This window comes from Cotesia glomerata, linkage group LG7 (genome assembly GCF_020080835.1).
Source record: "Cotesia glomerata isolate CgM1 linkage group LG7, MPM_Cglom_v2.3, whole genome shotgun sequence".
In the NCBI taxonomy this organism is placed as follows: domain Eukaryota; kingdom Metazoa; phylum Arthropoda; class Insecta; order Hymenoptera; family Braconidae; genus Cotesia; species Cotesia glomerata.
In genome coordinates, this window is record NC_058164.1 from 20,169,020 (window position 1) to 20,183,310 (window position 14,291).

The 14,291-nt window shown below is 29.4% G+C and overlaps 1 protein-coding gene across 1 annotated transcript; it reads right to left on the reverse strand.

Moving 5' to 3' along the window:
* Positions 1 to 1,791: 1,791 nt before the first annotated feature.
* On the reverse strand, positions 1,792 to 2,289 carry LOC123269732. Its single transcript, XM_044735568.1, has one exon. It carries the CDS (start codon positions 2,287 to 2,289, stop codon positions 1,792 to 1,794), a length of 498 nt encoding a protein of 165 aa, XP_044591503.1.
* Between the last annotated feature and the right edge of the window lie 12,002 nt (positions 2,290 to 14,291).

A 14,291-nucleotide genomic window follows, 5' to 3' on the forward strand; every position in this document is an offset into this window, starting at 1 on the left:
GTTTAGGAGGTCGGAAACAAGCATAATGCCAAATATATCCGATGTATCGGAGATGGTGACTCAAAAACTTTCAAGGGCATTCTTGATATTAACCCCTACAATGATAACCCGGCAGTAGAAAAAAAGGAGTGTGTTGGGCATGTTCAAAAACGCATGGGTTCAGGATGTTCTTTATACGTCGCTTCATCTCGTGAACCCTGCCCAAAACTATAACTTCTCATTCAGTATTTTTAAAAAATTCGGAATTGTTAAAAAAATATGAAAAAAAAAAATTTTTTTTTCAAACTGCCGCCATTTTAAAAAAAATATTTTTTTTAACTTATCCAAAGGTTATACGATAGCGGCATCTATAATAATTAAGAATCCGTCTGTTTTTTATGTTTCAGATCACCAGGAGGGTTGGAATAATGCACGCCAGGACACCCTCTTTTTTTTTGACCCTCCATTTTGACTGCTCATAACTTTGTCAATTTTAATTTTTTTTTTTTAATAATTTTTTGATGTAATAACAAAACATCAATAAACAAATGATAAAAAAATTGATTATAAAAATATTTTTTGTTTCCTTCGTACAGCGCTTCTAAAACCGGGCGAAATTCATGCCTCTACAGTAGAATACTCCCTTAACTAATTAAAGATTTACAATTAGATTTAATTTAAAATTTAATAAAATCCAAATAGATCATTTAATACAAACAAATAACTTAATTTAAAGTCATAATAATTCTACAAGAAAAAATATTTAAATAAGATCAAAAATAAAGATTGCAATTGTTAATTGTCATGTTCAAAAAAGTGATTGAAGCAAGAATTTTTAAATTCAACCAAATTATCTACAGCCACAGTCTCAGCTGGCAGTGCATTCCAGATACGTATGCCATGAATTAAGAATGAATTATCATACATGACACAATTAGCCTGCGGTATACGAAGATAGTCTTGTCGGACATCACCTCTACGCAGTGCTACAGGCAAAAAGTCTAGTTTTGAGCCGGATAGCTGCCGATAATTTAGTCGAATTTCCTTATAAAACAGACAAGCAATGAAATAATCTCTTCTCGCTGCAAGCTTTAGCCAACCTAACTTTTTGAAATATGGAGTAACATGTTCATATTTTGGTACTTTATAGATAAATCTAATACATGAATTCAATTTACGCTGCATCTTTAATAATAATTTGATTGACATATTCGTATACGCCGCACAACAATAATCAAAGAGAGGAATTATTAAAGTAGATACTAACTTAATACGTAAACTTTCACTAAATATTTCATTGTTTATTTTTAGCTGTGCTAGAATACTCATAGCACGATTGCACAAATTTGTTACTTGATTCTCCCATGAGAGAGTACTATCTATAATCACCCCAAGGTATTTTACAGTGCTACTGTAAGGAATAGCACACCCCTCCACAAAGATTGTGTCGGCTAGTTTGCACTCATCACTACTAATTTTTGCTCTACTTCCACAAATAATTGCTTTCGTCTTTAAAGGATTCATTTTTAGATGATTAGTTCTGCACCAATCTGTGATTTTTATTATTTCACCGTTAAGTTTATTCACACAAACACTGATTTGAGAAAGATGGCAAGAAAGGTATATCAGTAAGTCATCAGCATAGAATAAGTATTGGCAATCTAAACGTTTAGCTAGATCTGTGATGTATAGTGAGAATAATAACGGACCAAGCACACTTCCCTGAGGTACACCACTTACAATTTCTTTCCACGACGAGTTACCTTCGGTAGAGCGTACGGACTGCTTTCTGTTTGCTAAATAAGATCCAATTCAATCAACGGCTGAATTCGACATGTTCATAGATGACAATTTACATAATAATCTTTTGTGATTAACAGAATCAAAGGCCTTGCTAAGGTCAAACGAGATCGCAATTGAAACCTTTGACTCATTCACCGCTTGTCTTATATCGTCACAGAACTTTACAATGGCAGTCTGCGTACCCAAACCTCCATGAAATGCTGTCTGGTATTCATCGAAGTAATTAATGTCATTGATATATTTAACAATTTGGTCATGAGCACACCGTTCCAAGGCTTTTGACAAGTTTGGCAACAGCGATATAGGCCTATAATCTTCACAGTTTACTGGATAAGCCTTTTTTGGAATAGGAATGACATGTGATAGCTTCCAATTCTCCGGAAAAACTCCTGTAGTTAATGACACGTTGAAGAGGTCTGTAATTGCTTGTTGAAAAAAAGGCAGCACACATTTATATGACTTGATAGAAAAGCCATCCGAGCCACATGAATTTGACGTCAATCTCATAATTGATTTTCTAACTGTTACTGTATTCAATTCTGTGAAAGTGAATTCATCGCCATTATTATCAACCAACAATATGTCTGACGTGTCAACATCTGAATCGATGACATTACCCGACGCACGTGCAAAGAATTCATTTAATTCATTCAAGTCAACTTTTATAATAGTTTGTGATTTCTTCTATTTAACAATGCCTAATCTTCTTAGATCATTCCAAAGTTCCCTCGAGTTTTTTGCATTAATTAATTGATTGTCAAAGTATTTTTTCTTTGATTCAGTAATACGTTTTTTAACCAATCGACTGACGTTAGAGTACTCTTTATAAGCATAACTCGTCCTTCTGTAGATACGATAAAGCTTATTTCTCTGAAATTGGAGACTTTTAATATCATCAGTGAACCATGGAGCCAGTGGTCGACGCGGAACAACCAATTTCTCAGGCACAATAGCATTTATAATACGTTCAAGGTGTGCATGTAAACAAGTGTTCATTTCATCAACTGAGCCCAGCTCCTTCAGAGCTTCATAATCAATATCTTCACACAATTCTCGCAGCTTATCATCATCAATAGCATTCCAATTTCTGAATGTAAAGCTGTTCAGCTGTTGTAATTCAACTTTGTAATTATAAGTCACAGAAATTAAGTCATGATCAGAAATAAATGGCTCTGAAGATTGTTCGGACACCAACACCTTGGACAGATCATCCACAATGCAAACATCAATCCAAGAATCCGAGTTTTGTAAGTGATGAGTAGAAGCATACTCAACAATATGCAAGTCTAAACAATTACAAAACTTCCGCAGTTGATCACCATAAAAATTCTTTTTACTTAAGTCTGAATTTAAATCTCCAACAATAATAATGTTATTAAATGGCACCATTATTTTTTCCATCTTCTCCTCTAAATCATCTAAATGTCCTATGTTGGGTGGTTTATAGACCACACCAACTAGTATCTTTTGCTTTGATGAACTTAATATTTCAACGAATAAGTACTCCGGATGTTTGTCTTCTGAGTTTACTGAAGATGCAACATATTTAGCTTTAATATTATTTCGCACATAAAGAGCTACCCCACCTCCACTATGAAGATGGCGATCATGGCGATAAAGAGTGTGATGTGGGAGAGACACCATGTTATCAGGTATTAACCGCTTCAACCACGTTTCTGAAACAGCAATTATATCATAATTATGATCTCTAAAATATTCTTTAAAAATTTCAAAGTGACACTCATTTCTGAGCAATTGAGCGTTTACATGACAAACTTTTAAATTACTTAATCGAGTCGAAGGACTCTGCGATGAGACGATGGACATAGAAGATGGTGAGGGAGCAATGATTTGTTATTGGATTAAATCCCGCAGTGGGCCTATTCCCACCATGTGTCTCAACTTAACAGGTGGTTCATCATTTGCATACCTGACATTTACTGAAGTATTCGAAATCCAAATGTTTTTAGGATGAATTGTCAGATACTTTTTACGAACCTCGAGCCGGAGCTTATACAGAGATGACGGATGCCTACGATGAAGATATATAGTAACATCCGCATCCTGAACCTGAACGCCAGGCATCAAAGTACTAATTTTTACTTTGTTTTTTTTTAATACTTTTAATGCATTCATCAACATACTTCAAGCTATTGAACTTGACGCAAACACTGCGATGGCTTCTGTTACTCTTCCTACCCAAACGTTCCGCGCTGACAATCTCATTTTCGGTAACTGGTACTTTCAAAGCCTGCGTTAATTGTACAACGACGTCGGGAAGCTTTTCTCCATCTAATTCAGGAAGACCAGTAATCGTTAACTCATCCGCAAGTGAACGTGATTCCATCTGCAGCATTCTAGCCTCCAAATCACCATCAGCAATATTTTTCGCAATAGCTCTAGCTTCTTCCAAAAGATTATTACCACCATCAGGTTGAGCTTCCTCAATTTTAGAAACCCTAGTCTCCAAATCCTTGACATTTTTCTGCAACATATCATAGTTATAAATCAGTTTGTCAACCTTGTCATTGACTGACTTCATAGTTTCATCAAACTTGTCCAACTTTTTTCCGAACTTAGCCACGTTCTTATCTACTCCATCTATTTTGTTTAACTTAGAAATTACATGATATATTTTCATATTTTTCATCTAAATTATAAGAGTGGATTTACTACATTACATAAGTGAAAGTAACCTGTGTTTTACGTAAGAAATAATTTTTTTAACGAACAAATATGTCTGATAGCGAATTTTGAATACAATTTGGACCGATTCAGACTGATAGATTTTGAGAAATCATGCCATATTTAGTTCCTGTCATAATCTGTATTTTTGTGCCTATTACTTGTACAAAATAATTTCACATCTGCCAGGCGTCCCGTGACGGCTCACAATTTTTTTTCTCTTTTTGATTATAAAATTTTCTTTCTCTTTTCTCGTACACTTAATTATATGCAAACAGATATTTATTTGAAAAAAATTATTTTCCTATTGTTTGTAATGACGTTAATGATTGGATTGTAAATCATTACTTATAGGTATATTCGTTTTCCTTCAAATTTTAAACAGGGAATTTTCATTTCTTCTGTATGCTTGAATTATCGTCGTCACTTCATAAGTATACCTGAATTCATTGCTATTGATGAAATATAACTTTCATTGTTATACAGAATTAAAGAAAGTCAATGTGTTCATTAATTTTAAAGCTCAAATTCAAAATTAGTTCACTGAACTACAAATTGAACTAATTTATACTTGATTATATTGTTTCTATTGTTTCTATATTAATTCTTATAATTCACTATTTGAGGTATAAATGCATTTTAACGAACAAAAGTTTAAAGTGACAATACTAAATGTGACGATGCAAAAAAATTTATTAGGTAATAATAAATCATGACACATTTTAACCTATTTTTAAAGGAATCTAAAGCGTGAAGAAAATGGCATTTTTCAAAAGTAAATAAAACTTTTTTTCGTTAGTGATAATTTTGCGAAGGTTATAAAATAGTCATTGTCAATACGGTATTGATTTTACATAAACAGAGTAGAGCGTAAGCGAGAGCTTTGTTTTAATAGCTATGTTGATGGGTATAGATATACCTGTAAGTTAATTAGACGGTTAATCAACCCGCTTAATCAGTGACATGATCGTCGACCACATCTGCCGGTGCATGTCCAATTATTTGCCCTCGTCCCTACAATCAATTCGAATTAAGTGGAGTTTATACATGTGTAGCATCTATCTACGTACATATAACAATGTTTAGCATTTATTTAACTTGACAAATAGCGTCCATTCATTCTTGACATTTATGGGAGGATGTTGATAGATAAATAACACTGCTTCTTTTTGTTGTTCTATTTATTTTTTTTAATGACTAAAAATTGATTATAATTGAGGTATCATTTTTTTAAAGTTATAATTTTTGACTATGAAACTAAACTAATTTTTGACTATCAACCCGATAGTAGTGAATACTATCTAGATGATTGTGTATATTCGCACTTTTTGTTTGACTCGAAAATATGGAGTGAAAATTTGTGAACAATTAGCTAATAGTTGTTATAGCGCAGGTACCTACAAAAATTTTCGTAATGATATCTTTCCGGATGTTATACGCCAAGCAACTGATCATTTGTTACCGATAAAAGCAGTTCAATATTATTTGAGACTACTAAAAAATGGCAAGCTGTATATTTCTCAGCAATATACTCGTGCATTACAAACGCAATTTTCATGTGTCTTATGTAAGCATGAAAGAAATTACCATTTTGGATCTGTGCATTGTTTTTTAAAAATTTTTAAATGTCAATGTGACAATATATGCCAATGTCGAGCAATTCATTATGCTGTTATCCAAGTATTTTCAAGTGAAAGGATCTATAAGGCTCTAGATAATGATAACATAGCTCATGATATTTTCCACTTGTATAGCTGTTCCAAACAAGAAAACTTTATATTAATACCAGTAGCTTCTCTAGTAACAGTATGTATAGAAATGTTGATTGCAGATACTATTTACGTCGGAATACCAATCAATTCAAAAGAAAATGAATGATTAAAAAAGTTTTCAATTTGTGCATTTGTTTTATAAATAATAATAAATGTTAATTTATTAAAAATATTGTTGTCTATAATTCATACCTAAAAAAATATGACATTTCTCATGTTATATATTTAACTTTTAAATATAACTTAAATTTTTTTCGGTAATTAATTACTTTTAAAAAAAAAAAAAATATATCAAAAACATTAAAAAAAGATAAAATAGAAATTTTATCCAAAAACATTTTAGCCAAAATTTTTTCCAACTTTTGAAGGCTAAAAAGCTATCGAAATCTTTATTTTTTTCTTTCACGATATTTTTTATCATAAATGCGCCGTAAAAACAAGCAGAATAAAAAAAAATTAAAAAATGTTAATTTTTCACCTAGATATGGCCAAAAATAGAGTAGACCCCACTTGTAAATAACTACCTTTTTTTCTGTGAAGCAAAAATTTTCTAAGTCCAAAATACAACTTTTAAAATATAGAGAATATATTCACTGAATGAGACTTTTGAGGTTGTAGTGAGGATTCTAAATCAACGGGTGGTTCACATTAAGACCTCAAAAACTTCAATGAGGTTTTTGAGTATCAAAATAGTTACTTTTTGTGCGGCAAATAAAACATCAAAAGAATTGAGGCTTTTGAGGTTAAAACTAGGATTTGTTTTTTGACTCGGGTACTCAAATTTGTTAATTTAAAAAAGTTTAGTATTTAAAAGTTTATTAATAGTGACTATTCACTATTAAGTAGTGAAAAGTATACCACTATTTAAATTAGTGATCTACTCTGCACTGTAAAAATAGTGAATAGTCACTATAGTCACTATTTCGATTTAAGAGAGTACGATCCGCTGTTATAAAGGGCGAGTGAGATATTTCAGCAGAGCTTCGACTCGATGCAAAGAAAAATGTTATTCCGCACACTTGCAGAAGTTAAAAAGCTTACTTGTACACTGTAAATTCAAGTGTTTTAACAAAACACACATAAAGTGTTTTGTTCCTATCTTGAAGCATTGTAGTCACTTTTAAAACACCTCCACGTATTTTAATTTCCTATGTTAAATGCCCATTTGTAGTCACTTTTAAAACACTTGGATTTACAGTGTATAGGTAGCTTCATTTACTGTTTTTGAGTAAATTCATTAAAAAAGCTTCATTTTTGCTTAAAATTTTCATAATTAGATCTTTTTAACAGAATAATATTTTGCCAAATTTCCTCTATGAAAATTTAAAGTTTTTAAAAATTTTCAGTGCTTTTTCGGAATTAAAGTTTTTTTGAAAATTTTAAACAATTTCATCTAATAAATTAAAAAAAAATCTCAAAAATAAAATTTTCAAAAATATTCGGTTTGAAATAACTTTTAATGTGTGATACCGATCATTACTAAAATCTAATCAACTGTTAATGAAAAGCTGCTTCAAATGCCGTCAATGCTTCAAAATCAGTTGATTTGTTTAATAACATCCATATCTTTTGTAGAATTGATTTTTACCCTCGGAAATTTAAAAATCATTTGCAGGATTCAATTTTTATCTAACTTTTTTATGAAATTTCATTAAACATAAAGCAGTGAAGCAAATGATTTTTTTAAACGTAAATTTTTTTTTCTATAATTATGAAATCAAGTGTTATTAACACTTGTTGATTTATTAAAAACATAAAAGATTATTTCTATGAAAATTTTATATCACGTTGATATTTTAATTTTCTTGCATAGTAATATTTAAATTTTATTTTTGCGATTTTTTAAATAAGATAATAAAGTTTATATAAAATGTCTTCTTCTGCAGTACCACAATTCGTTGATATTTTATACTAAAAACTTTTTTAAATTAACAAATTTGAAAAAGTTATTCTATAAAACTAAGGTTCATATTATCAAATAATATCCGAGACAATATAAATCAAAATTTATTCGGTGATCAGTGATCATTAAAATACTCAATAATAATTTTCCGAAATTTTTATGTCTTCCAAGTCTGTTCCGTCTACACACAGATGATTATCTTACCTGTAAACACTCTTATAGAGACAATGAAAAAGAAAGGAAAATATCAAAGAAGATTACCGACCGTTATTACGTTTATAAACCAATTGTCTTTTTCTTGTAGTAGAATGCATATAATTAAGAAATACTTAAGATTTTCGAGTATGGGCTCTGCTATTAATAAGCTACTAAATAATCCGGGTGAATCTGCTGTATACATTATCGAGTATGAAAGTATAACTTCTCTTTAGGTTGTAGATTACAGGATTAGGCATCTAATGGCCTTGGAAATATTATCAGGCTTGCACCTATACTACACGTAAAATACAACCAACTAAATGCTTTATGAAAGACCTATCTCAACACAAAAATGCATGTATATTGTCGATTTGTAAAAACTAAATAAGCCTTTAAGTAAGATCTAAGTTTAGTTATTAACAAAGATTATGGTTATAAAATATTTTTGTATATTTTTGGATTTAGGTATAGGTTTTTTTCATTAGATACCCAGTTGCAAAAAAAAAAGGGTACTTTTATTGGTGTTTAAGCCGAGTAACCCTTGCTGGAAAATCTATCTCTTAACCGGAACCCAACTTAAAAAGGGATACTTAGGCCTCTGAGCAAAGTTATAAAACTTTCCCCTTTTTCATAATACTTTTAAATAGAAAATATACTAGTGACAGATTACAGCACTGTACGCACCTTTGTACTTTTTTTTTTATTTTATTGCTCTTATATGCGGTATTTTTTTTTCAATCCTTTCCCATCTGGTAATCCTTACAGTTCAATACCATGCTTCTATTTTCTATTTTCTCAATGTCTTGGTTTCAGAAAATTCGAAAATTTCTAAAATCTATCGTAAAATGTTAATTTTTTTTTAAAGGATTATTTATACCACTTTATTGTGGACTTATATTTTGTGAAAAGTAAATTTTTTTAATCCTTTAGTCTAAAAATAAATTTAGTAATGATAATCTTTTTACATCGTAAATGTCTTTTCGAAAGATGAAGAAAAATGTATTTGAGACATTTTCAAACTCATATCATTTTATGAACGTAATTAATTTTTTGATCTGGTTAAGCAGATGTGGTTTAATCATTAATTCTTTTCTATTTATCTTCAAATTTATGTTTTTCAATGCACTCATGGATTTTTTCAAATTTTTGACGAAATCGAAAATATTTCGATGATTACCATTTTTGATTTTTTTTTCTATTATATCAAACTTTGAGATTTTCTGCAAATCCTCCAATTAATTCAGAGTGAAGTATTTTCGATTTCAAAAATGAAGTGAGCTATTTCAAAAATAAAATAAATGCCCTTTTTTTTACAAAATCATAACTTTTTTTTGGTTGCGTAAGAAAATTCTGAAAAATGTCTTTCATTTAGTAAGAAAAAATTATAAAACTTCAGCCAAATCGAAAGGAGTCAGATCAAAAGTGATCGATTAGGCGTGAAATGCCTTATAACGCTATGTGTTTTCATCTCAGCAATTTTTATATCAGGCTGTTTCAGGACATATATGACTATATCAGGCCCTATCACAAAACTTTTTCACGGGTAAAGAAATAACTTCAATTCATTTCAGATTTTATTTATCCAATATATATTTATCTAAAATAAGTGTATCCACTCATAATAAGTGAGTAAAATAAGTCACTCACAATTCTTTGGTAGCAATGTCATAAATACTATTATTGAAACTAATCGATATTGATAAAGAACAAGCTAGAAATAACTAATATTCTGTGCGGTGTTTCAACAGTGAATGAAGCTATTACTCAGTATAAAGTAACTATAATATTGGTTAACTTACATCGACCAAAACAATTGGAATTCCAATCGGATTTAATTTAGAAAAATTGTGCAATATTTTTTTGAGGAAAATATGCAGAAAATTTTTCAAATACTTTTTCTAATCATAATATATGAAATAACATTTACAACAAATCATGTCATTCATTCGAGTGAAAGTAATTATAAAAATCTTCCGGATTTATCTGTTGTATCAAAGTGTAAACTTTTTGGTTTTGTAAGAAAATTATTCATAATTTAAACATTTCTATACTATTAATATCGAATTTATTTGTACTACGTTTATTTTTAGTGCAATGAAGTCGAAGATGATTGCTGTTTCGGTCCTTGTTTAATCTTGGCAAAATCACCATACGGAAGACCACAATGTTTCAATGCAAACGATTTTTAAAATATTGGATGTGAATAATTTTTCAATAAATTAAATATTTTCATGAGTATTGTCAATATTATCTTCATTGTTTTTAACCCACTCTCTAAACATAAATTAGTGAAAATTCACTTAAATAAGTGAATTTTCACTAATTCATGTTTAGAGAGCACGGATACAGAAATAAGATTCTTAACAAATTATGTTTAAAAATTGTGAGCCGCAGTAATTCTCATAAGTATTTTTTTTTTTTTTGAGTAATAAAATATTTTTTTTTTTGTTAGAATTTAAACTTTAAATTATCTCAATTTTTAATGGATCCACATTTCTCAAATGATGAATGTAAAAAAAATCCATTCGTCAGTATTATTATTTTAATCTCAAAAATGACCATTGAATTTCAAAATTATTATTTTTTTTTTTTCAGAAGCATTTTCTTTCTAAATATTATGTGGTATTTTAAATGATTTATATTCAGTAATTTATTTTATATTTTTTTCAAAAATTAGATTTTTAAACTCGAAAAAATTTAATAGTTCAATACTTAACGCAAAAATGACAAAGAAAAAAATTTTTCTCAAATTTTGCTCAGTTTTTTTTTAATTAATCATATACAACAAGACTAAAATAAACAGATTTTAATATTTTCAGTTCTGCAATTGAGATGTATTTTGGGGACAAAAAATGTAATCTGTGACTCCAATTTAAAAAAAAAAAAACATGTACAAGCAAACAAAAAATTTGTTAGCATCTTCACGGATATATACTTATAATTACTTTTATACTATGCAAATGAAAAAAAAAAAAAAAAAAAAAAAAATGTTTTAGGTAAATTTTAAGGTTCAAAGGTAAAAAAAAATGACCTGCCACAGATATTCAAACAAAAAATACAGCCCAACTAAAGAAGTCAAACCAAATTGGAGCAACGGTATTGAGAAGAAAAAAAGCGTCATAATTCACTCTTAAAACTAAATATTAAGTTATCGATTTTTATTGGCCTCCCGAACCCAGTAAAAATGCCCGCAAACCTAAAATGGATCACATTTTTTAACCTCGCCCTTGAAGCTTTGTTATCATATTTAAACACACATTTTTAGCAGTTACTGTTTTATAGACGCTCATAAAAATATCTAAAATAGAGCAAAATTCTTTTACCAAAAAAAAAAAATATACATTTTTACTACAGGGACTATAATTCTCGGCTTACATTTTTATGAGAAAAAAAATTTGAATAAATGAAAATACGCAATACTATTATCAGCCGTTTTCGGTCTGGTCAATTTGAATATTTCCTACACAGAAAAAAATTTTGAGCATTAAAATTTGAATATTAATTCTTTATTTCGATCAATTTTAACGAATAATAATTTTTTATGATTCGTTTCTATATTTATTATGAGAGACAGGTTAGTTATAATAAAAATATTTTTGATATTTTCGATACAAAGCAGACACACTCACTTGAAAAAATAAATTTTCTTCCATTGTACTTATTAGTCGAATGAAGTATATTCATCCATCCTTTGTCTTGAATTCTAAACATAATTATCTAAAATTTAATAACTACCCGAAGAAAGGAAATTTAAAAGATTATATCTTCTAATTTAATTTTCATACTTCAAAAGCATAACAGTAATTACTTATAAAGATATTAGTAATAAACTTATAAGGTAATTAGCATGGTTTAATACTTATTAAAATCATTTGTCCGTTTATTCCAACTTGTCATGAGAATTACAAATCATCTAAATGAGAAAATCAATTTGTGATAAATAATTTGATAAATATATGTTATTTGTAGGGCTATACATTTAAACCGGTTAAAAAAGTTAACCAGGTTAACTAATTAGCTAACCATCAGCTTAGTCGGTTAACTTAAATTAGCTAAGCTAATTAGCTAATTTTTTAACCGGTTAAGGGGGTATTCTAGTGTAGAATTTCAAAAAAATCGATTTTTTTTTTTTTTATATTTTCAAAGTTTAACTATTTAAGAATATGTCTACGAGAGGATTTTTGAAAATTTAAATTATTTTCGAAGCTATAGACATTTTACTGACCCGGCCTCCAAACTGGTTCGGTTGGGTCTAGTCGAACAAAAGACATTAGGGATTCTCCGTCTACCTGAAGGATACCTTAGAAGAGTTTCAGCATGATAATGTTCCCCTGTGTGATAAAGTTTTAGAAATTATAAAACCAATTTATGACAGTTTATCATTAGAGGAATTATTAACTCGATGTTTAGGTTCTGAAACTCAAAACAATAATGAGTCTCTAAACTCGTTGATTTGGATTTTCGCGCCGAAACATATTCATGCTCGATTGGAAGAGAGAAACGCAGAAAATAGTTTTTTTGAAGTAGAAGAAGGTCTGATGTATGAAGCAAGAATGGCAGATTGAATAAAAGTAAGTATAATATATCATTTCATGACTTTGACAGCGAAAAACTTTACGCGAAACTTTAAATGCGTTTTTCTCAGAACAGACTTTTTCAATATATTTGTCACGATTTCTCGAGTTCTACTGGATCGATTCACTTGAAATTTTCAGAGAATCTTCTTTATAGACCTCTCAAGAATTGGAACTAGCCTCATCCCCAAATTTCAATTTTGACTATTTTTAAAAAATTCGAGAAACTCAAAAAAATGGTAAAAAAAATCCTCTTTTTTTCAAACAGTCGCCATTTTGTCAAAAAATTTTTTTTTCACTCATCGCTAGTTCTGATTCTTGCGACATCATTGCAGATTAATAATATTTTTTATTTTTTCATTTCAGATGACTAGGAGGGTTGAAATCATGTCAAAACTCATCTGCCAATTTTTTGACGCCCCCCCACTTCATCGGCTGCCAGTTTTTTAAATTTTTGACTTTTTTTTTTTTTTATTTTTTTCTGTACTCTTGAAACATTAATAAATAACTGATAAAAAAATGGATGGTAAAAATATTGATTGCTTTTTTTTTACGACACTTTAAAAATTACCTAAAATTCATGTCTCTACACTAGAATACCCCCTTAACTTAAATTAGCTAAGCTAATAAGCTAATTTTTTAACCGGCTAAAAAGTTAAATTAATTTTTCGATCAATAACTTTCTCAACGAACTTGATTGCTATAGTAAGATTTTATTTAAGGCCTTTTTTAAATTTTGCACCAAAAGTTGATGTGTGTACAATAGAAAATTTTGAAAATATTTAGGTCAGTGTTTGGCCGATAGGTGGTAAGGATATTAATCCATTGTTTACGATAATCTGTTTCTGTTTGTAAACACTAACTACTTGTTGATAAACACACTTTAACATAAAAAATACGGAGTCAAATTGTTATTTATTATGTCGTCGTTATGAAACATTTTATTCGACTTACAAGTGGATATGCAAAGTGTAAATATTGTAAAGTTCAATATAATGTTAAAAAACTACTTCACCATTGCGATACCACATACAAAATAAGCATACTGACAAACTCCAAGCTGCTACTTCATTTAATGAATGTGATTCCGAGTCTCAGTACGTAAATTCTCATTTTTTTTTATGTTATAAATTGAATGCTTTTAATTTTATAAAAAAAATAAGTATTTTTATTTTCATTTACCACTGTTATCAATAATTAAACTAAAATTTATGAATGTAATAGATCTGAAGATGAAATTGAATTGAGTTCTACTACAAATAAACAAAGAAGACTAACTACGAATAATCTAGATCCTAAACCAGGCCCAAGCACTGAAAATAATGATGACTATGATGAGAAACGTTGCAAATTACCTATTAGAAAATATTATGCTCG